Source organism: Scomber japonicus, chromosome 7 (assembly GCF_027409825.1).
Source record: "Scomber japonicus isolate fScoJap1 chromosome 7, fScoJap1.pri, whole genome shotgun sequence".
Taxonomy (NCBI): Eukaryota; Metazoa; Chordata; class Actinopteri; order Scombriformes; family Scombridae; genus Scomber; species Scomber japonicus.
In genome coordinates, this window is record NC_070584.1 from 27,520,041 (window position 1) to 27,545,525 (window position 25,485).

General features: G+C 38.5%; 2 protein-coding genes across 2 annotated transcripts in view; one reads left to right on the top strand and one right to left on the bottom strand.

Annotated features, from left to right (window-relative positions):
- cp (ceruloplasmin) overlaps window positions 1-25,485 on the bottom strand; it is a 167,043-nt gene that overhangs the window by 42,656 nt on the left and 98,902 nt on the right. The window lies entirely within an intron of this gene.
- The window catches only part of LOC128362403 (contactin-associated protein-like 4), a 60,420-nt gene that overhangs the window by 7,896 nt on the left and 27,039 nt on the right, over window positions 1-25,485 (top strand). Inside the window, exons 3-9 of the mRNA XM_053323148.1 lie at window positions 825-1,028; window positions 10,035-10,210; window positions 10,936-11,082; window positions 13,529-13,796; window positions 14,633-14,779; window positions 16,841-17,012; window positions 24,763-24,869. Coding sequence (XP_053179123.1) covers window positions 825-1,028; window positions 10,035-10,210; window positions 10,936-11,082; window positions 13,529-13,796; window positions 14,633-14,779; window positions 16,841-17,012; window positions 24,763-24,869 — 1,221 coding nt within the window. The remainder of the gene's footprint in view (window positions 1-824; window positions 1,029-10,034; window positions 10,211-10,935; window positions 11,083-13,528; window positions 13,797-14,632; window positions 14,780-16,840; window positions 17,013-24,762; window positions 24,870-25,485) is intronic.

Consider the following 25,485-nt stretch of genomic DNA (forward strand, 5'->3'; position numbering starts at 1 on the left):
AGTGTGTTGACTGAGGGGAGAAGATGAGCTGATTGAAAGCAGGTGTGCAGGTGAAGCAGGGAGCCAGGAAAGTGAAGCCACACCCACATCAACACATACACACACACACACACACACACACACACACACACACACACACACACACACAGGAACTGACAGGAGAGCACTAGTAAAACAGAGGAGGGAAACACAAGAAAAACAATGGGGCATCTGCAGCCGTACCACCACAGCCAGAATAGACCATATTGTTTCCAAATGGTGTTTCATATACATTTTTAACCCTTGTGTCGTCCTTCCAGGTCAAATTGACCCCATCTTATTCTTCTTTCCTCCCTTCCTTCCTTCCATCTGTACTTCCTCCATCCCCCTTTCTTCTCTCCTTCTTTCCTTCCCTCCTTCCTCCCTCCTTTCCTTTCTTTTTTCCTTTCTTCCCTTCCTTCCTTCCTCCCTCCTTTCCTTCCTTCTTCCTTCTTTCCTTTCCTCCCTTCCTTCCTTCTTTCCTTCCTCCCTCCTTTCCTTCCTTCCTTCTTCCTTCCTCCCTTCCTCCTTCCTTTCCTTTCCTTTCCTTTCCTTTCCTTTCCTTTCCTTTCCTTTCCTTTCCTTTCCTTCCCTCCCTTCCTCCCTCCTGTCCTTCTTTCTTCCTTCCTTCCTCCCTCCCTTCCTTCCTTCCTTGATTCGAGGACAACAGGAGGGTTAAAAAAAAAAGAAAAGAAAAAAAAGGACACTATCAATACATGAGAAATTCCTCCACAAGCAGCACACTTCAGCTTGATTAATTATAAACATCCAAAACTGAATGTTGCCTGTTCTGTGTTGTTATGTAGCTTCTGATGTGGCGAACTTTGATGGCAGCAGCAACCTGGTCTACAGGCTGAGTATGCTGCCGAGCCGGACGTCCATGGAGATCATTTCTCTGAAGTTTAAAACCCTGAAGAATTCTGGGACATTGTTTCACGCAGAGGGACGGAGGGATCACAGCCTCACTCTGGTGCTGGAGAAAGGAAGGCTGCTTCTCTATCACCAAAAAGGTACATCATTATTGCACATGTCATGTATTGATAGTATGATGGTACTGTAGTCCATTCAACTATCACTGAACACAAAGTCCATAACTTATTTTTGATCATTTACAGTTATACATTGTGTTTAATATTACTGTTAAATGTGGATTATCATCAAATTTGTAGTACATTTAGCATCTCTAAACATTGTAAATTATAACTACCAAACATGATGTTTCTGGTTTTGGTGAGATTAAATTAGTGATTAATGATTGTCTGGATTGATTTTCATGAGATCTGCAATTAATAATTATGTTCATCATCAATTAATCTGTCTGTTACTCTCTTGATTCATCACTTGGTCTATAAAATGTCTGAAAATGGTGAAAAATGTTGATTGCTGTTTCCCATAGCGTAAGGAGATGTCCACTCATCTTGTTTCACTATCATAGAGGTTTTAATTACCACAGTTGAGAAGCAAGTTTTGTTAAAAATGACTTAAAATGATTAATCTATAATAAAAACAGCTGGTGATTAATTTTCTGTTCATTAACTAGTCTCTGCAGCCTTAATTTTAATGCATTCTCTCTACATGATATCTAATGCCATGATGGCATAATAAAGTTGATTTATGAACCATAACATCACAACACATTTATAGTGGTTGTTGCTAAGATTGTTACATGGTTTGTTTGCGCATTTCGTGATCCGGATATTGGCTTGAACATGCATGATTGTGTGTAAGAAGTTTCCATTTCAAGGAAGGAATGGGGACAAAGAAGTGAAATTCTACCTCTACTGTTTGTTAAAGTTGCCTCCTGAACTTCTGGAAGTTGGCTCAGTCATTAAGGCTACGTTCACACGTTAAAAGTGACCCATATCTGATTTGTTTCTGACAATGTGAACAGCAGTATTCATTTTCTTTCTCCTCTTCCTCCTTTTTAAAATCACCCGCTCACAAATTTGCCAGCTGCCGCCACACACAGTTTTTAACATTACACCATAAATGAGACTACCAGTAACTTCACCAGCTGTCACTGTTGCCATGTAAACACCGTTCTGTGCGTGAAGCCATTAATGATCAACTGAGCATGCGGGTCACTTCAGGAGGCCACATTTAAGAGTGTAATATGAACAGCCAAACAAAAAATCGGATTTGAGCATTAAGGCCTGCGGTGTGAACGTAGCCTTAGTTAACCAATTAGAATAGAGTAGGTTCATCAGAGGGGGGGGGCTTAAAGAGACAGGAGCTAAAACACCCTGTTTCAGACAGAGGCTGAACTGAAGGGCTACATGTAAAGCCACTGTGAGGCAGTGATGTTTAAAAATGAAAATCATAAAAAAGACATGCAGTGGAGCCACATAATATAAATATAGACCTAGAAAAGTGCATGATACGTGCCTCATAAGTGTGGTCTAGTCTGTTGCTGGTAGTTGACTCCCTGAGGACAAGAATTCAACACAACTACTTTAGGGTAAATGTTATGAAGTATTTTGAAAGTTATTTTGGACAACTTTGCTGGCAAACTTTGCTGCTTTGTCTATTTGTTCTTTCTTTGTTCATTGCTCTGTGTAAATGTCAGCTCAACGCCTAAACCATACGGTGTAATTATACACTCACTCAGGCTACAGAGCCTCAACCATCCTGTTTCAATATGAGGAATTTAATATCAAACACTTTTTCGTCCCCACAATGAAATGAAGGGTGCTTTAAATCAGTCTCCATCCATCTGCTGGTTTGCTTATATTTGTCAGATGTGATTTTTAAGATACCGCTGATCCAATTTTAGAGATACTCGCGAGGATTGTGCATCTTTCTGCATATGCCGATTAACTCTCTGTAGTGTTTATTTGTTTATCCATATGTCAAACAAAAACTAATCAGATTCTGGAGAAACTTCTGGGAATTGGTGCATGTCATTCTTGCAGGCTTGCAGTTACAGGTCAATACAAAGAATTATACATGCTTTTGATTGTGAAGGAAGACAGCGTCATCTGTCGGGGGAAACATGTTTACAGTACACTTCTTTTAACTCTGTTTCTTTTTCATCACTCTCCCTTCCATCTACCACATCTCTCTCTCCGTCTCACTCTGTTTTCCTCACAGCTTGAAACCCTCTCTCATATTCTCTCTCTTTTAATCTATGATGGATGGAAGCAACATGTGTTAAGAATGAATCCGGTGGAGCACAGTGGGCAAGCACAGTACTACATGATCCATGGTCCCCACCTGCACTGAGTGGAGCACTTTAGAGACCATGGGATGAAGTGTGTGTGTGTGTGTGTGTGTGTGTGTGTGTGTGTGTGTGTGTGTGTGTGTGTGTAGCTGTAGCTGTATCTGTAAACAAGGTTAAACCTATCGTATTTTCACCACATGGAAAACCTCTCATCAGCCATGCCATCTGGCATCTGGAGTACTCATTCTTTTCTGTCCTTCGTTAGGGTTGAAGGTTTTTATCTGTGATTATTTCTCAGGAATATATCACATTTTTTCAGGGTAAAACAGGATTTTTTTTTGCTAATTACATTTGGATTTGAAAACACTCATAAAATGGAATTTATCCAAATGATCTGCTGTTTCTAATGTGGACAAACCATTCAGAATTGTGATGCTCTTTTTTTGTCAGAATATCCTATTATTTAATCAAAACAGGTTCATGGAAATTCATGCATTTCTAATAGACTTTGCTATTTAAATGTTATTGAAAGACTAGTGGAATTAGATAAACATTGATGGACTGTCTGTCAAGCCAGTAGGGCCAGCTGATGCGATTTAGCTTAAGCAGATACAGTGCACATGTAAGGCCTATAAGCAGCTGAGTATATGCTATTTGCTTGGGTAAGATAGGGATTGAAACACAGTTTACGTTGGGTCTGGGTTAGAGATTGGTGTCACCTGTCAGAGGGTAGCAGATTTATGTCAGCACAGCTTGATTCACCCTTCAGGGTATAATAATAGATCAAAATATCATGTAATATTTGTACATTGTGGAAATATTCAAGTTTATGTTGATAGTGTAAAGCTGAAGGGAAATGTATCATTTGCTGACACTTTGGTGTGTTGTTTTAGTGTTCTGATATATAGTTGGATGTGTTGTTTTAACATTTGGGCTATGTAGTTACCAATGCTCCACCTGTTGAATGCAATTCTGCACTCCTGGATAGGTTATTTCTACAGGGTTTGCAGTTCCTTTCATAAAAGGATAGGTTCACAATTTGTTAGGTCTGTCTTAGAGCAATATGAGTATTGAATCAGGGTTTGCTTGCAGTATTTCTGTAAGTGATGGGGGACAAAATCCTCAGCCCTCGCTCTGAGCAAAACAGTATGAGGTCTCTTTGAGTTGAAATGGGCAGTGTTTTCCACTACACTGACAGGGTTGTCACAAAAAGAGACAATTTGGCACTCAAAACACTGACTGTGAAATATATTGACTTGATTTGACTAATTTGGACATCTGAAACCTCATTAGCTTCAAACAAACTAAAATTAAATACATTTATGAATTCAACTGGAATTGCTGTCTCAGCTTGAAATGTAATTCAAAGAAACCACTGCAGCATTAAAGTTATTTTGCTAGTAATGTTTGTAGAATGTCTCTTTCTTTAATTTCTGTACATTCAACAGCTGCACACATACACACGAGCACGCATGTAGAAAATCCAAGATTCCCACAATCTCAGGTATTTTCCCATGAAAAAGTACATTTTTTCCAAGAATCCTAACTCATTGTGTTCAACCCTTGTTTATCTCTCTCTTCTTCCTTCTATCCTTCACACTTGTCTGAACCCCGTCTGTCACTCCCTCTCAACAGTCCTACAATGAAAACAGAATCTCACTCTTTGGGATGGAGTGGAGGAGTATTAATTCCCAGGTGGTATTGTCTAGTGTGTATGTGTCAGCTGTAGAGAGGTGTCATCTGCACAAGCCATCAGTCTGACACTAGCTCCCTGAGTGACGTCTGTCACATCTCCCTGCAAGACCAGAGCTGATACTCAACAAGCTGCTTAAAGAACTGCAGGTAGCAGAGGACGAAAATAAACATTGCCTGTTCTTGTAAAGGAGCAGAGGTTAGATTCAGATGATAATCAAGCCATACAGGCAACACTAGGAAAAAAACAAACCCAAAAAACATTGTCTGCCTCAATCACAGCATTGTCACTGCCTCCTGCATCATAACTCTCATCATAACTCTCTCTTTCTCTGTCTCTTTGTTCCCTTGTCTGCCTGGAGTCCCCCCCCCCCCCCCCCCTCCACATAGCCTTTCTTTTTCTGCCTTTTCTATTTTCCTCTTTCTCTCTCCATTGTTATTTATCACAGGCTTTCTCATATGTTGCCCCAATTCTGCCCCTGCTGGAATTTTCTTCTTTTTTTTTTTTTCAGAGGCGATTATTTGCCTTTTTCAATTGCATGCTCGCTCCCGCCCTCCCTCCCTCTCTCCCATGAGTTTATAGTCTGCAGACAGTGTAATTTGGATCAATAGCTTGGAGCATCCACCCTGAGCCACAGCGTGCTCTTCTACTGTCAGCTGTTGGCTCAAGAGTAAGAAAAGAAGAGAAGAGATAAACTTGAAGATTTAGATTTAAATTGTATAATCTCCAGAGTTTCCCAGACCTCTCTTTAACATTGATGCATGTGGCATTATGAGGAAAACAAGCTGGCTGTGACAGAAAGACACTAATGGCTAAAACTAAGCATTATAAAATGCATGCATAAAGAGCTCAGGAATGTCACACAGTAAAATATCAATTTGCATGAATTGGCGATTGCATGTTGCAGTCACACCAATAGAGAGAAAGCAAAAAGATAGACAGATAGGCTAACAAACAGATAAATACAGCAGGTCTTCTCTGTCTGCCTGCAGCTGCCCAAGCAGTTGGAATAAATTGGCTGGCTCATTAAGATTTATGTCTGCTATCCAAAACCATCTCATTTCCTCTCTGCTTTACATTTATCAAAATGTCAGTTTGCTGTAATGTAGTCCACTGCTTCATAATTCAGTTCAATTCTGAGCTGTCACCAGGAAGCTGTAATACACAGCAGTAAATACACCGAGGGCTGGTGTGTCCTGCTCCAGTGCATTCTGGACAAATGGTGTTAAGTGTTGCTGACTAAATTAGGATGGCATCAGAAAGACATGCAGGGCAATGCTGCATGTTAAGTGAAAGCCTGTTTTCCCCCTGTATTCCCAATAAACAGGGATCTGCTGTTGTTAGTTTTTGGTTGCTGGCTATGTTTTGGTTCTATAAAGCGCAGCCAGTTCCAGCTTTTACAATAACAAAACATAACCACAATCTCAAAGGTTTTCACTAATCGTACAGAGCAACATAAGCTATGATCAGATCCTCCCCTGGGTATCTGCAGTACGCTGTTACCAAACAAAAAGATGGATATCTCCGGACGAAATATGCCAGTTGGCAGAGAAAATAGAAGGCTGTGAATCGTGGTGATTACTGTTGCATTTGCTTACTTTATTACTCTTTGTCTAAAGTGATTTACAGTGAGCCTCTAGGAGTGTCTGTTGTAAACGGCCTCATAAGACTTTTAGTCAGCAGCCTGTGTATTTTCAGAGCAGCTTGAAACTGCTATGATAGCCATGGGACTCTTACTGTACTGTACTCCCCTACTGTGTAATATGTTGCTCACTGATAATTCTTTCTGCGTGGCAACAATACAATTTGTGTTCCAAAGCAAAACCATGAAGCTTGAAAATGCATACCTTCATGCAGTTCCACTTTCGAGAACTTGCTACTGTCTTCCTTTTTCTCTTTCCAACATATAACTCATTGAGCCAAAAACAAGACTCTACAACAGAGTTTATAAAATGTAGTCATAAACTTCCTCATTAAACTCATCACTCTGTAGTGCTTCACAGACTAACACTTTGAAGTTCATAATTGCACAGAATGACTTTCTTCTGTCTCATGTTGTTTTACAAGACTAACTCTGCAAGACGTGGGCTAATCACCACAGCCAAATAAACTTAAACACGCAGTATGGCTGAAGATCTTTTTTTCTGTACATATAAATGTAATAAAATCCCACAAGCACTTCATCCTTTATATAATTTAATGACCTTGTCTCTTAGAAATGGTCTATATCTCTTAAATGTGTCTATACCACTAAATTGCTTTGAACTCATCACATTGCAAACATAATTGCTGCCTGGATTATGTTCGTAGGTACGTTTTTTTTCTAATGAAAGAAGCAATCCATTTGTGTATACCTCACCCAGGTCAGGGTGGGCGGCGAGTGTATAAAACACAGACTAAAGTTTCAGTTTAGGCAACAAATGCTATTTAATTAACGTTAGTGAAAGGTCGAGGCTTCATTTAGATACAAATAAACAAGTTTCAACTCACTGAAGCATGAGACAATATTATGCGTAAACCAAGATCATGATCTCTCCTTAGCCTTAACCAAGTGCTGCCAGTGCCTAAACGGAACCATGAAAGAGTTTAATAATGCAGTAGTCACTGTAGCTACTGGATATTTTGGCATAAAAAATATACACGTCGCTGAAACACACATCCAAGGAAAGAGACTTTACTATGTATAGACTTTGGCAATGTCAAAATATCATGCTAATACAGCTACATCAATTTAAATCAAATAGAAACAGAAAGAGAGACAACCTCGGACAAGAGTGAAACTGTTGACAGAATACCACTGTACCTTTTCCCCCAGTTTGTTTTAAGATAACAACTCAATTCCCAACTGTGTCTAAAGCTTGAAATATGTTTAGATAAAGTACATTATTTTTTACAGTCAAGTTGTATTTGAAATGCTAGCAACACGTAGTACAGTGAAATTCTGAAACAATTGATACAACAGTCTGTCTCCTGATAAGACCTGTCACTGCCGTCCTTCACAAACAGATTTAGAGCCTGAGTGAAAAAGTTGTGCTGGAATAGCAGACAGAATATGATTAGCTGATATTTCCTCAGGGTACTGTCTGGAACGGTAGAAAGTGGAAACTAGTGTTCAGTCCAGACTCCTTAGCTTAAAGACAAGAACATTCAATATTAGTCTACTCGGTGTGGATAAATCAAGCAGTTATTGCCGTGTGACGCACTTGTGTTACTGCCAGTTGGACAATAAAAAAGTAAGTTTGGATGCTCTCAGGCTCACGAGCATGCAGACAAGGAGAGCAGGGAAATAAAGACGAGAATAAGAGGGAGTTTTATGAATCAAAGTTTTTGTTTTTTTGCCCTCACACTTCTTGTATTAATGTGATGTTTTCTATGACTTCTTAATTAAGTTTAACCAAATATCTCATCCCAATAAATTGTCAAATCATTAAAGGAATAGAGCTACATTTTTGGGACCTTGAGCCATGAAGCAATTAGCCTAGCTTAGCATAAAGACTGGAAGCAGTGGGAAACAGCTAGCCTGGCTCTATTGTTCAAAATCTCATTAAGGAGCACATATGTGTTTGTTTAAACAGGACTCAAAGATAATGTAAATGATAAAATATATATATGAAAATAATAATTGTGGTTTTTAGAGGCGTTCTGTTTTGTAGTATAGTCCTTGGCAAGCGTTTCTAAGATATAAGATGTTAATTTGTGAACATTAGAGGTGCTGATAGGCAGATTTTTCAACTCCAGAGAAAGCAAGGCTAGCTGTTTTGTCTTATTTTCAGTATTTAAGCTAATTGCTAATCACCTCCTACCCTATAGCTCCATCTCCAAACTTAACTTAATTTTCAAAATAAGATGTAGAACTTTACTTTAAAGGAATAATTTGACTTCTTAGAAGATATTCATATTCTCTGTCTTGTCTGGACAAGTCTAGGAAGATGGTCCATACACTGTACAGGCATAGCAACGTGAGGTTAATATTGGAGCAGGTTTGAAGCCCAGAGCTGCACCTTATGCTCAGCGCCATCTTTTATGTTTGGAGCCAGGGCTTTCCAAATAAGCAGGGTCTGGTGTTACCATTCACACTCTGGAAACACAACCAGCCATCTTGGGCTGAAGAGAACACCAGCTGGAAACACTTTTGCTGAAATATTGCAATGATGACTTAGTGCGAGTCCTGGAGCCGGAGAGCAGCAGGCAGCAGGCGAGCAAGCTGTCAATCACACCTGTCAATCAATGTGGACACAGCAGATATTAAAGTTGCTATAAATTTTAAAATCTCAAGAATGGAGCAATAATTTTCAAAATGACCACCAGACTCAGGCCCATTAGACATCCGAGTTTAGCGATTAGACCATAATGGCTTTTGGAGAAAAAAAAGATTGATTTGTATTTGTTGAGAGAAGAAAACACTTTATCGAAGCATTTAGCAGCTGTCAGTATTGGAGTTGCACTTTAAGGTACAAATGCATTGGCTTCAAGCTATCTATCTATCTATCTATCTATCTATCTATCTAGTAAATGTCCTTCATACTCAATGACTGTGTGTATTTCTCTCCCTCTCTCTGTTGTGTAGCTCCTTTTGTCAGCAGAAACTCTTCTCCCCACACGTTGGGGGATGCAGAGATGGATCCACTGATTTGAACCTGCTGTTGGGTCTGTCATTAATTATGTCCTGTTGTCATTTTTGCAGCATCATCATTTATTGTGCTCAGTCCTTCTCCCCACCAACATACAGATATGGTGACGCTAATGAGAGAGGTATGACCTCTGTGACCTGTTCTCTGTTTGAAACAAAGATGAAATATTCCACTCGGGCAAGATTTCTGCGGTTTCTTTTGATACATCAAATGTGAAACTTCTTTCAGTTTTTCCTGCTGCTGCAAATAGAACACATTTTTTAACAGATTTCTTCAAGCATGTTTGTCCTTGTTAAAATTATGGAAGAGGGGACACAAGATGCTGACCTTGAAGTGGTTTTCAGTGCATTTCTTAAGTAGTGCATCTCATAAGAGAGAAATCAAAGTTTCTGAGCAGCATAAGTGCACATAAGAGCGTTTCCACATTAACTGCTATCAAAAAAAGGACCATCGTGAAAACATAATTGATTGCTTTTCACATTCTCACCTCCTCCTCCTTCTTCTGCTCCTCTGCCATCTTTATGTGTTGCAGGTGTGACTTCACCCTCCGGCGGCCAGCTTCTTGTTTCTCTGGGAAGTCTACTAGACGATCAGCACTGGCACTATGTAAAGCTGGAGCGGCTCAGCACTCACCTTAACCTCATAGTGGATAAAAACACACAGCAAGTTCACATTCCAACAGAGCTCAGCCACTGGGACATTCACCAGGTGAGAGAAAGTGGTTTCCAACCTGTTTTTAAGCATAAAACACTCATCCACTTTATACTTGAATAGCAGCTACACACGTTTGTAGCTTCCTTTTATAGATAATGGCATCAATTATCAGCTCAGGTTTGTGCTGGTTATAATTGATTCCAGTAGTGACCAGTTTAGGATGTAAAATATGTATGGAAATCAAAGAAATTCATGAAACCACTCCTGCAGCATATTCCACTTCTCTAACCACCAGCAATTAGTTTCCTTTTATAGTTCATTGATTGGCTCCCAGGCATGCCACTTGAACATCTTCTTTCTCATTAAATAAACCAAACACCAGCCTCAAGACAGGCAGTTATCCTGACAAAATATCTGCACAAATCAGCAAATCACAACCAATTTGACTGAAAAGATAGACTCGAATGAGATAGAAATTGTGCATTTAGTCATGTTCTAGTGAAATATGCCTGCAGATTACAGCTGCATGCTGAATGAATGATAAAAAACTAACTTTTTTACAGATCATTTTTGGCTTTTTTCTTTATTTGAAGGTGACTGACAGGATATATAGAGGAAATATAGAGAATGTCGCAATTATGTGGAATTTGTCTTAACCACTCGGCTACTGTAGTGGACACAAACACACACAAAAAGCTAACCTTTTATATAAATCTTTGTGGAAGTAAGTATTTTGTACTGCAGTTGTATTACTGTACGTATGTTCTTTTCTTGTGCAGCTAAGTCTGGGAGCTGTCCAAAGCCACGGACTTCAGAAACCCATCCTTTCCAACAGGAACTTCCATGGCTGCCTGGAAAACCTGCTGTACAATGATCTCAAACTGATAGACTTGGCTAAAAAGACCAACCCCCAAGTCACTATGGTGGTAAGTTATTGTGTTTCATCATCATTGGAGCATCATTATGGTAATCTTCCTTTCACAGTTCATCAATGGGACAAACAGGAGACTGTGGAGATATGTTGGTTGACAGTAGAGTAGCTCACACACAGACCAGTGAATCCCAACTATTTTGGCTTGTGACTCTTTATATCAAACCATTTCCTACTCACAACCCCTTATTATAGTTATGTCTAAGCTGCTATGAAAAATTCAACCAGTGATGTTTAACCTCCAGATTTTTAATTTAATAGGTTCTTGTCATGAAGAGATGGAATAATCCAGTATTTCAAAAGCAAATATTTGATATTTGAAGTGATTAATCATCTCACAACCTCTTACATTTATCTTGTGACTGCTTGGAGGGTCCATATCCTCAGCTGAAAATTACTTTTCTGTTTTACTTTACCAGAAAAGATTAGATTTCTTTAGGCAGGTTTAACATAAATGTTTTCCTGAGATTCACTCATATTTTCAGCCCATCTCCCAGTGTGTTCACGTGTAGTTGTTTCTCCTGGGAAACCCTAATTTGCTTTATTTTCAACCATTATTATGAATAGTCATCATACACACAGATCCATAAGTTTTTTTATGTTTGTCTGATGCTACCCAAGTTGCTAGATTGTCTATGAAACACAGTCTAACCCCCTCTACTCACCTGCTGAAAATACCTCCTGTGTTTTGAAACCTAAACGTTGGCAGGTATGGATTTATTTGTACTGCATCTTTCAACAAGGCAAAGAGCTTCACATAAGACATTATCAAAAGACATTATAAAGGAATAGCAAGAATAGTTTTAAAATAGTAAAAATAAAAATAATAAAATAGTTAAATAAAATGGAAAATTATAATAAACTAAAATAGAATACAGCACATTAAACTAGAAAACATAAATAACAGTGCAGCTATGGTACAGTGTGAGATATAAATAAATAGTCCTAAATTTACTTAATTAAAGGCAAACAAACAAAAAAGATAAGAAAAGAAAAAGCTTATAATTTCTAAAAGAATTAGAAATAGTTTTTTTTATTATATTAATATATTCTATAATTATGTATAATTTATAAGGCTATTAAATTAACCAAAGTAGTGTTATTGAATAATCTAGGGCTGTATATGAGACTGGACTCTACACATACTGTCATTATATTTTTTGTCTACACTGAATCATATCTACTGAGTAACTGTAAAAAAGGGCTTCATTTGATTTCATATTATTCAGCTTGGGAACAACATATATGAAACCTTTGAGTATGTTTGTGTGGGTGACTCCAAAGTTATTTAAAGTTGTTGCAACAGTCAACGAGACTCAGAGTTACTTATGTTAAAACTTTTCTGCCTTCACATGCTTTATGATCCTAGTAAAGCCGATAAGTGTAGCTTTGGCTATCTATTATCATGTCGATAACTAATTATGTTTGCCCAGTAGTTTCTCAGCTGTTAACCTTTCTGATCAACACAATAATTAAATGCTGCTATGATAAGAAACTTTACAATGTGTTGATCACTTGTGTTCATTTCAGAGTCTTATGTGCTCTTCCTCCTACTCATTCCTCCTCTTCTTCCCTTTTAGCATCAATGTCATTATCACGCTAAAGGTCACTGTCATGATTATTATTATCATCATCATTATTTTCATCATCTGCATCATAGACCCTCTTCATTTTTATACCCGACATCGTCACCAAAATCATTATGGTCTCCCTCATTATCATCACCATTGTCATCACATCTGCATTTTACAAAGCCCAAAGCAAAAAAACTAAAAAGAGAATCAGGAAAGAAAGTAGAGAGAAGACGAGAAGAAAAAGAAAGGAAGTGGTGAATTAAAATAGAGTGTGGAAAAAACGGAGACACAGAGGAGTGAGAGACAGCGAGAAAACAGCACTGTTTGACGCACATTGGTTATCAAAGTTTATATGATATAAATGTTTATTACATTGACTTCTCTGAATATATCAATTAATATTCTGATACAGTCAATTAGCACTAACAATATGACATATCCATTCCACTGAGTGTCTTTATTTCCCTACAGATGCATAGACAATATGTACTAATGGGTGAAAGTCTTGGTAATGTGCTATGTAAGTTTTAGTCATGGATCATTTCTGAAAATAATTATTCTTGTCTGATATCATTTTATTTGTTGTATAAGTTGTATTTTGTGATGTCACGCTCTGATTAGAAGATGTGAGGCAAATTCTGACATGGGGTGAAAAAGCTGTGTAACCCTGATGCTTCAGGTTTTCTGTATCATTACTTATTTTAGCTGTTCAGCAAATGTCAATATGGAAATACAGGTGTCCTTTTTTCAGAGAGCTGCTGATGAGACCTCTGGGACACCAAGTCAGCCACTGCAATGACTGAATATTCATGTCTTATTATCTCTTTTATAATCATTTTTCTCTCCCTGTCCTCCTCTCTTTCTCAGGGCAATGTGACCTTTTCATGTGCTGAGCCAGTTTCAGTTGGTGTGACGTTCACTGACTCCCACAGCTTCCTCCAGTTGCCGGGGCCGACATCGTGGTCATCGGGGTTGATCTCCGTAGCTCTGCAGTTCAGGACGTGGAACAGGGCGGGGCTGCTCTTGACCTTTAACCTTCCGGAGCAGCAGGGCATCGTCTGGCTGTACTTGAGTGAGACCAGACTTCACCTACAGATCAATAAAACTGGCAGGACCCTGCTGGATCTCAGCGCAGGTTTGTTCAATCATGATCTTGCAACCTTTGTTAAACCTTTTGTCATTTAAAGTTGTTCTGGGGCAATTTAATATCATTCTTCCATGAAGTACATAAGGGACTCGCAAAAGACACATCAAAGCAACAGAAGCTATAATATCCTGGCTTTTAGTCCCTTAGTATGAGGAAGCTCCAAAAACAATGCACCCTACATTTTGTTTGGTTCTCCATGCGGGTAAATATCCACATCCTCAGACTCATACAGACAATCTGGGCCGGTGCCCAAGGGCCCTCAGTGATGTCGGGTTCCACAGAAATACAACTCAATGCTCAACCCATTGTCTTGATGTTGATGACTATAGTCGCTGTTGGAAACCTGGTATGTCCAGCATGACCGTCAGTGCCCAGGGGCTCCTGGGTGTACCAATCCAGCCCTGGTGTTCCTCTGTGGATATTTTTCTCACACGTCATGGAGTTTGCTTAGTTGTATACGGACTATGGAACATTAGTCCTGTCAAACTACATCCGCTATGGCAGACCATGAGATGTGGTCAGAAGCTCTGGAAATAACTCCTAATTTTGCCTAATTTTGCTCTTCAATAACTGTTATATTTTTCAGACCACTCATTATTACAACTATTCCTCAATCCCAAATTTAAAACCACTACTTGATACAGTTTAAACCTCATTAATCTTCAGAAATTGAAATATAAGTTTTTAATCCTGATTTGTTGCCAAATCCAGACAGTAAAGAAAATAAAACCAATCACCGCTCATATTTAAAAGAAAAAAATAACTGAAACCATTAATTGTTACTTGTATGTTTCATGTGTCTGTGTGTGCATGTGCACTATTAGGCTCGGGTCTAAGTGATGGTCAGTGGCATTCAGTTGAGTTCAACTCTACACACGATCATCTGAGCATCACAGTGGACAAAGACGAAGGAGCCATTGCTCACACCAGCATCCCTCTTCCTCTCACAAACAGTCAACTCTTCTTTGGTGGTAAGAAGAACTGAAATAATGTCTGCATTATGTGCACTGTTTTTAGTTCTGTTTATTATTTTTCTTCTTCTGTTAGTGGTAACGATACAATTCTGCAAAGTTAAGTAAAAAACAGAATGTTTTTTCTACTTTCTAGTTGTCAATTTGACACATATCAGCGCTGATTTGCTTTGTGAACTCTTCCCATGTCCAACAAGTTCTATGCTGTTGATCAGGAAATTATCTGGTCAGAAACAGTGCAAATATTCACCATGTCAGTTGTACTTTCTGCTATGGAAAGCTTCCAAATGGTGTGTTTCTTCATCTAAAAGCATTGTCATGTCAAATATTTAAAAGTTTTTGCTGTGAAAGATCAGGAAAATTGCTGACATGTACATTACTGACTGGTTAAAATTCATGGAGGCACTCATGGAGGTAATAATTATCATCTTCAGATCTCCTTTGGAGGTTTAGTGCCACCCAGAGAGAGATGAAGTCATAAAGTTGCTTATTCTCTCCCTCTCTGTCCCCTCCTCCTCTCCTTGCTCTTTCTCTCTGTGTTCTGTTACTTTTACTTTCCTTCAATCTGCCCTTCTCTTCTTTTTCCAGTGTATGCTCTCATCCCTTCTCTTTTAATCTTTCATCTTTGCTCTTCACTGCACTGCCTTCCTCTCTGAGGTTTTGCCCCTCTTTACTTGGCTAAACAACACTTAACTGCAGTGTTTTTGTATGATCTCTCTCCATTCACATAGACTTTTATACCTTAAAGTTAACTTACAGATGCAATTCTGCCACTAATTAGCACTTTAACACCAAAAACCATCTGTCTAAATTCACATAGGCTGTGAGAACTTCAACCACGCGTCACTGTCACAGGAAAAAACAGCATCTTCTTTTGAGCCCCTAATATTCAAAGTAACAATAAACAGTGACTCATCATCCTCCCCCTCCTCTACTGGGAGGTGGCAAAGTGTGCCTGATGGGCCAGCTGTAATTAGAGCAGTGCAGTGCCTGGAGCAGGAAAGCAGTACTTGGCCACAGAATGCCACCATCCAGGATCAACATCAAGCAGGCGTCACTGACGGATAAGACATGGAGCTTGTTCACATGCTGTGGTGACGGGGGCCTGAAGTTTTCCACTGTAAACGGCTCAAATAAAGGGAGAGAGAATCTAAAATGAGTGTCAAGTTTCATCACACAGGCCAAGATAGCAGGGTGGGTAGGAAAAACACTCACAAACAAGTCAAAGATATTTGCTATTTTTCCAAACTGAATGTGGACTTATAGTCTTGCAATACCGGACAATTAGATCTGCCTACTGAAGTCTGCATGGTTTCTTGAGCTGCAGGAAGAATAGCCAATAACAAACATACACCACCTATATTTTGTCATGCCTGACTAGAAATGAGACCCCCCTTTTCGTACCTTTTAATACCTTTGTATACTACGTGTCACCACACCAATATGAAGGACCACCCAAAATACTTCTTTTAATTCTCTAATTGTTTCCTCACAGTTTTTAATAACAAATCCTGAGAGATTGTCCTCAGTCGCTATGAGCCTCTGGAGAGGCTTCACTCAGCAGCTAGCTGCTTTGTTCAGAGAGAGAATCAACCTACAGCAGAGCTCTAAATGATAATCCCTTTTAATATGGCTAAGAGTAGGCTGTAATACAAATGTGGTGAATAATAACCTGGATGGCCTGTTTTCTGGATAATGGTGGCGGTTACAGTGTCTGTTGGCCTTTATGTCATCCTGTGTCACGAGTGTCATGTTGGCATGAATTCTCAATCTGTGTCTGAGATGAGAAATATTCAGTGTTCTTCACAACTTGGCATTCAGAGAGAATTTTACACTTCAACTATAAATCAAAATCACTTTTAACACTTGGAAATGTGTGTATTAACCCCATATAGTAATTTACAGAAGTGTAAACCCCTTTAAACATAGATTGATCTGCACATTTACACATTAACATTGTCATTCAGTAATTAAATCAATATGAACATTAATGACTCAGAGTTCACTGCTGCCATCAATCCCAACAATTGACTGAGTGCTGTCATGTGTTTCCATCCTCAGGTTGTCCTGCTCAGGAGAGCAGTCAGGAGTGTAGGAACCCCTTTAAAGCTTTCCAGGGCTGTATGCGTCTCTTGAGTCTAGACAGCCAATCTGTTGACCTCATCAAAGTGCAACAAAGACTGCTGGGAAACTACAGCCACTTGCAGATTGATATGTGCGGCATCATCGACAGGTTAGTCTCCTAAAGTGGGATCTGAATGTTGTTTTTTTACTTGCTGTTACATCCATTAAACCCACACCTCCCACAGGTGTTAAGTGACACCAGCCCCCTCCCCCCCTTTTTTTTCAAGGTGATTGCCCTCATTAGTGTTCTCGCTGTTTTATATATTGTTTTGGTTCAAAGTGGCTTCCACAGCCATCCTGAGAATTGTGACCACTTGGTGGGAATAAGTTATCTTATTATAATTTATTTACATTACATTTTTAGTAGACACTGCTTCTCATTTTAACGTGATCAATATGATTGAAGTTGAATGTAATTGTATTAGTTGCTTCCCTCTTTGTAGCAGATGTGAAATCAGACATGCATAGGGGTTATATATATACATACTTTTGTTGACTTTGCACAGCCAAACAAAAATGAGACTACAGCCAACAAGTTGTGATAGAAAGACTGACTGCAAAAAGAACAAATAGCCAAGGGAATCATGATTCAAAGAACAAGTCTGGTAATATTTTACATTTTTCTTACTGCCAGCAAATTACAGACAGTTAGAGTTACCAGTATTGTCTTTGAAGCCTGATACAGCATATTCTTCTAGATCTCTATTTTACATTTGCTAAAAAGTGACTGTCCTTTGCCCTTTTTAACTTGGAAATATGTATTTGTTACCTGTTTTTTGAAGTTTTACATTTTCAGTGGGAGTGCATAGGCTTGTGAGAGCCTCAGTCACGCCAGGGAGGTTGGAAACAGACTAACGCACTTCTGTTTTTTTGTGAGGAGTTGTTGGCACTAACAAGAATATAGATTATTGCCAGCTTTTAACAGAGCTGCTGAGCTGCTGGAGAGAGGCAGTGAGACAAGTAAATAAGATGAGGGAGGTGAACTCGAGTACTAGCCTAGTTTATGTTTAAGCTATCATAGAGATTAAATCAATGATTATATATGGTGCTCATTGGCTGGAACTTTTCAGTGGCTGTGTGTGTGTGGACAGCTCCCAGCTGCAGATGCTGACTGCAGATCAGGACCTTGGAGAGCGCTGCAGCCTGCATGTTGCAGCCATACTTGTCTTTCTAAACCTATTCATAGGTATATTTATATGTGCATTTGCTTTTTAATGGGTGCATTGTGTTTTTTTCCACAGCATACAGATTCACAGTGCTTAACAATACCTAAGTGCACTCAGATAGACAGGTAGAAAATATAATTCACATTCAAAGAATAAAAGAGGTTATTTTTATGTGAGGTGAATACAAAGTGTTGCATTTACTAGGTGTCTCCTTATATTAAGATTAAAGAGATGCAAAGAAAAATGGTCGTAGATATCAAGCTATTGTATTTGACAACCTACTGACTGAAGCTCTTTACTCTGGAGGCTGATGGTTCTTACAATCCACAATCCTCCGTCCACACACAGTTATGTATGCTTCCAAATCTGAGCCGTCTCTCCTGGGTGGCTAAATCTCTTGCTTGTTAGATAGAATGGAAAAGATCAGGTTGAAAAAAATCTCCTCCTGAGGCACAAGAGCACATTTATTAATCCACACCTCCTGTTCTTGGACACTTAACACAATGGTGTGTACCTAACTGCAACAGCCTTACAGAGGAAGGAGAAAAATGTACTGTATGTGTAACTGATTGGATTAATTAGCACTAAGATATAAAGGATTTAATGTCCTTGTTTAATTAAGGTGATTATCAAATCCCAAAATGGTAAATATTGTAGGTCCTTTCCAAACTGTTTTAGAGAGAATCTAACTCTTAAGGACCATCATACAACCTAACAGTCTAATTTACTTTCTTTTTTCTTTCTTTTTTCTTTTAAAAAGGGTAAAATTGTTGAAAATGCTTTATGCTTAAACCTTTACAGGGATTTTAGATACCTTGCGTTTATAACAGTGATGCATTTTTTTCATAGTATGCAGGTAATAGCAGGCATTCCTTGTTTTCTGTAAATAGTTTCATTTAATGAATGTTTCATTTTGTGTGCTCTCCCTCGTCCTTTGTGAGAGATCACAAAAAATGTGGGCCTCATCCAATCAGTTAATGAAAAGACCTGCAGTTTGGAATGCCTGGTCTAATTTGGCTGTAGTCTGAATTGATTTTAGTAAGTTAATGTATATGCTACATTTGGTGGTGGTAGAACTATACTTTGTTTGTTTGTGTCAATTGTTATTTTGGGAGTGAGGGAGCTTCTGTCAGTCTTGTGCACAGCTGAGCCCAGAATGGTCAAAACAGCTTTTGAGAGTTTTAGTTAGACTGTGTTTAGTTCCCCAAGTGGGTTTATGCCATTGGTTCTTTTTTTTTCCTTTTCTGTGCCACAGATACTAAAAACCAATACAAACAAAAAGATTAAGAAGTTGGTTTATGTTATTTCACTGTACTGTTTTAGCTCCGGTGTGTCAGGTTTGTTTGTTTGCTTGTTTATTCATTTATACATATAAAAATAAAAAAATAAAAATACACAGTAATGATGTGTATAGAACAATGGGAAGGAAAATTGCCGAAAAGCCCTCAGGGGCTCGCAGAATGGCACTCTTCAAACAAACAAGGATCACAAACACACAATTATAATACAAGAATTCAAAGTTCACTGCAGACCAGCTGTTTGGTTGATAGTAACTCTGAAAATGAAGATGTATAAACCAGCTCATGAGAGTATATTTTTGTATGTGATCAGACAATTTTAGAAGCATAATATTAACATGGGTGTAACAATGGTAGCTCAGTGGATATGAGCTTGACAGCAACTGTGTTGGCCACTTGTGTAGCACTCCAATATGTACATACAATTCAAGACAAACGTATAAACAAGCATCAATAACAAAGTAGAAAAAGTAAAACTATAAAAACATCCCATTAAAAATAAGTTAGGAGTGCCAACATCAATACTGATAATATATTTATAATAACAAATCATATTATTATCCCACCCACTTGCTTGTACATTATAGTCATATGTTTATTTTTAATTATCTTTGTTGGGTTTGAACATTGAAGGCTACTAAACCAGAGTCCAATGTATTGTATTCGTAGACATACTTAGCGAAAATAGTTCATTCTGACATATAATGGATTACATTGAAAGGTATTAAGTTGAGTAAATGACAGTTATGTGCTGTGTTAAAAGATATGGAAGAACAAAATCATGAAAGACAAAAAAGTATTTGGTAGAGGGAGGTTATTAGTGTTGATATCAATGTTGTTTCAATTCATAGCTTGATGGGTCTCTATAGACCTGAGGTGTGTAGGAAGGTTTGACAAAGCACCAGTTAACCCTTACACACTGTTCATATTCTGACTCATAATTAGTCTCTACACCAATTCACATTCATAAATTCCTCCATCAGTCATTAATAAATGTTTTATTAATCCTTAATGAAACTGCCAGAGAGCAAAAAGAGTGTATTCTCTTTGTGTATCAGGTGCACAACTTTTAAGCGTTTTTAATTCCATTTTTGTATACTATGGGTCATTAAAGAAATGTGTATAAGGTGTTTTTACAGCTGTCAAATATAAAAAAAAGGTTCAAATATGTCCCTGAACAGTTTGTAAGGGTTAGGGATTGATTATTCATTAATATGAGCAAATTGATTTTATTCATCAATCTGGTAATAAATGTTGGACTTCCCATTGTTGCTGTTGGTCAGTATATTAATTGCCTCCTCATGTGGCTACTGCAGAAACTTTAGCCACACCTGTTTTGTTTTTGGCTATTGAATATGTATATATAGAACACATCATGGAGGATGCAAGAACTGACAAGATTGAAAATTCAGGAAGAGTTTTAGTTTACCTCTTGGAGGAAACACTTGTTTTCGAAAGCTGTGAAGTGTCTGAACTCACTGTCTCCTCGTTTCAGACCTCTCTCCTCAACGTACAAGTGTGTGTGAGTGTATGTTTTGAAGTAAGATAGATGAAGCTGTCTGAAGGCAGTAATTCTGACCTCTTTCTTCTGTTCCTGTCGGTTCCTGACAACTTAATAATACACCTTGTCAAAGCAAACCCACACATCCACATAAAAAGAAACACAGGTCACCAAAAGGTCCATTCTGCTTGTAGTGTCTGACTGTCTGTGTATGTGTCAGTATGTCTGACTGTCAGCCACTGACTTCATGACATGTCTGCTACTCGCTGTGGCCAGGGAGTCGCATGCACACGTCCATGCTCATGCATACATCTTACTCCGCAAACCTTGTGTGTGTGTAGGTGTGTGTGTGTGTGTGTGTGTGTGTGTGTGTGTGTGTGTCCAGGACCAGGTAAAAAGCAGTCTGAAAGGATAAAAATACACACCTTTACTGACTGCAGTTATTTGAAGTCTTTTTGGGACATTCCCGTCTACCTGTCCAGTAATAGTATACAGACCAGGGGGGTGCAGAGCTGTGTTGGTTTAGCCAGAGGCAGTAATAGAAACCGGGGAGATTGGATGTAAGCTCTGTGATCCAAGCTACATTACAGGACACTGTCACACCGCACTACAGACTTTTAGATAAGCTACAAAGTCTCTTCTCAGTTAAGCCAGTAGTTCTGTGATCTAAGCTCTGGTTCAGTATGCTGCCACGTTTCATTGCAAATTCTTAGTCAAGCTAGGAGCCCTGCGGACATTTATACAGTACAACGTGTGAAAGTAGGAACTTTTTGCCCTGAAAAGATTTTTTAATGATAGAGGCCACAGTACAGTTCACTGTTTGACCCAGACTTGTTTTACTGAATTTTTCTGGTTATTTTCTGTCTGCGTTCCTGTTCGAGGTTACATGTGGCAGTAAGCTGGATGTGGAGACAACGACAGAAAACTCAGCCAACGCTGTTGGAAAGAATTGCCCACTGGAGCCACAGATGGTTCCTGGAGTTGAATTTTCTCAACTTTTTGCCAAGTACAGTGGGAGTACAGACAAATTCAATAAAAAGGTGGAAGAAAAGACATTTATCTACCTGGTCTTCCTATCCCCTCTTACAGTGAAGATAATGTGAATAAACAAAAAAATGTTATCTTGGCATTCCTTCTACCTACTGTTTGGTAGGTCCTATTTATTTGGGTTTTTTTCAGAAGTTTAAAGGTTTGATGAAAATATGGCTTATTACTCATCTTTAAATGAAACTGAATGTTTAAAAAGAATTCAATTAACATGTTTTGATACTGTGCCACTAAGGTCCTCTTCATGAAAGAGCCTCTACACAATGGCGCTTGTTTCCTCGTGAAATAAATACCCATGATTGGGATTAAGACAGTTTAGTTTAAAACTGTCAGAATTGAGTGGAAAAGGGGAATAAGTTAATTGATTCAGGATTACAGGAAGAAAGTTTCACCCATATTTATTTTATTTCAAGTTTCACTTCAATCACATCTTGCCACAATTGAGATTTTTTCTTTTTTAAATCACATTTCTCTGTCCCCTGTCTCTCTCAAGCCACAGCTCCCTGACCTCGTTTCCACTGGTTCACTGTCCAAATACAGTTGATATCCAGCCACTGTCTTCATCTCACAGCTGCTCTCTTCACCTATTCTTCCCTCATTACCCTCAGTCTCACCTCATCCTCCCAACCTCAGCTCCTCTCTTCTGCTGCCTCCTTCGAATGCTTCCTAATTCTTATATTCTCTAGTCCTACATCCCTTCCTTCATCCCTGTGGATACCTACCTTTCCAGATAAAGATTTTGAGTCACTGTGTGTGCACACTGTAAGGTCCAAATTGAGTTTTAGACCATGAAAGTGAGGCCATTTTGGTCAAAGTTGGGGGGGATGAAGGGAATGAAGTTATGATGGTAAAGGTTGGGGTTAGGGGGATAGGGTTTTATTTATTTGAAATAGAGTATTCACAAGCATAGAAGTACGTTTACTTGTGTGAGTGTGTGTTGACAGCCACTGTCTGAAGTATTTTGAGGAAAATTATGTTTGAGGGCGAACCAATGCATAATTCAATACATCGTTTCAAAGTTTCACATGAAGACATTTTGAATGAGTCCAAGTTTATTTCCTATTCTGTTGTGTTGTTTGCTAGTATCTGCATATGACAGGAAATTAACTTGAATCCAAGCTATTTCTGGGAACACAATTACAGCAAAATGCATTTATAGAGATTAGATGGTGTTGAGTGTTTGTCATAGTGTGTTGACTGTTTAGTATGGACCACTGGTTTGTTGCTCCCCAGCTTTATATTTGTTTTCATGTTTTTATTAATTCAGTGAGGAAATACAGTCAAAGCTGTACATTTAAAATTGAAAATTCACTGATGAAAAATACATGTTGGGATTGTGCATTAACGTACATGTGGAAAAAAAGATATTAGATGATGTGTAACTGGTGGATCTAGAAAGTTTGAAATAAACAACTCAACACAACAACACTAAGCTGACTCCTGGTAGAATCTTCTTCATTTCACCAAATGCATTTCACACAACAGGTCCTACAAAATGTTACATTGGATAATAATGAGGCAGGAAGAGGTTTTGGCACAGAGGCATTGGGAGGGTGATGGGTGCAATCCCCAAATATACTCCCTATACATTGTACTCCAGCTAAATGACAACAGAGACGAGCCAATGAATAAAACCATATTTTACTGAATGAAACAATAATTTAGTGTCCTGTAATTTATATGAACAGAGGACAAACATATCTCTCTTTCTCTCTGCATTCATTTATTCTCTCTCTCTCTGCGTCCTGTCACCTCTCTCTTGAGTTTGTTTCCTCTGTCTCTCTTGCCTCTCACTCTGATCTATTTTTCCATCTCTTCCTCCTGTCTTCAGCATTTTAAAAAGGTTTCTATCAGCAGACTAATCCAGCTACTGTGACTTTCAGAAGTCAGAAAGTGAAACTATAGCTTTAAAAAACAAAAGAAAAACATCCTTAATAGGAGAGTGTGATTAAACTGAAATAAGTCAAAACATTCATATCACATGTCGTGTGTATTTATGTTGCATTTTCTGCACGTGGACAGTAAATAAAAATGATTGTATTCGTAAATCTGTCGCAGTTGATTTAAGATCAATTGGTCCCACAGCTAAATATGCAATACATTAAATTATTTTGCAGCTAACACTAAATGTCTCAGAAAATGATAACATTTCACCTCTGACAACACCACCACATCCACTTTGAATACAATTTCATCCTTTGGGGGGGGGGGGGGGGGGGGGGGGCAGTTTGGACATCATCCACTGCAGACACTCGCTACTGCACTCTTTTACTAGCTTTGCTGTTGTGTTTTGCTAATACAGAGCAGTGAGTGGTTTTAGTCAAGCAACCATAATAATATTGCAGCGACTGTTCGTTACCAATAGTATAAAAAAAGAATTAATAATAATAAAAACAGGAAGTTACAGAAAAGAAGAAAGAGAAAGTCCAGAAATGTCTGCTAGGCATGAGGAGCTGCGTTTAATGAGGAACTTGGCAGATGTTAAGAAGATAAATGTCTCTCCATGTCTTCTTTCATAGTCCCCAAAACATGAAAACAATTACTGTATTCTTTGAGAGACAGGTTGGGTGGGAGTTGATGCAATGATGGTTAACATTACCAACAAAGAGATATTTCAAACCATCTTCTTCTCAGAACATGCACCTGCGCTCCAGCTGACATGAAAATAAAGACTTCTGAGATTTTAAGACTGCTTTTATTCAGGTTCCTCCTACACTGCTGCTCATCAGAACAGTCAGGTGTGCTGAAACCCATTGTTCCTTTTCATACCAACATCCTTGAGAAACTTTTTTAACAGAACATTTGACAATACACTTCTCTCTCTCTCCCTGTTTGTCTTTATCTCAGGTGTTCCCCCAGTCATTGTGAACATGGAGGTAGATGCACTCAGTCGTGGAGCGCCTTCCACTGTAACTGCTCCAACGGTGGCTACAGAGGAGCCACCTGCCACAGCTGTAAGCCACATGTCATCCACAGGTCTTTAACATGAAGATAAAAGTTCTTAAAGTGCTGAAATGTGGTCAAGAAATAATACATTTTAAACAAATTTAAGTTCCATGTGAATGCCCCCTAAATGCACCGATAGGAAAACATATGTTGAATCTTTACATATCTTGCATACTTGGAGCAATCTCAGCATTAAGTTGGCCAACAATGAAATCTTTTTTCAATCCTGGGGATGATTCACTATTTATTTATTTTTTCCTGGAAAATGCATCATTTTATTTTAAGGCATGATGTGTAAGAACAATATAGACCTTCACCTTATAGTCATTTGACCCATCGCCTGTAATAATATTGAGCAGCCTTTGATGAATAACGTATAGAGTTAATATTCCAGACATCTTTTCATTGTAACAGCTTTAATAACTTTGCAACACCATGTCCCCTAACCTTAATTTTCTAATTGTCTTTTTTTTATTCCATTGTTTCAGAACTTTAATTAGCCGCGTTCAGTCGGGAATAGGCTAAACAGATTGGTGGTACTTTATTGTGCTGAGTAAATTAGACTTCCATTTAATTTCAGAGTTTTTTAAGGTCTTATTTTTGGCTTTCTGACACCTGCAGGTA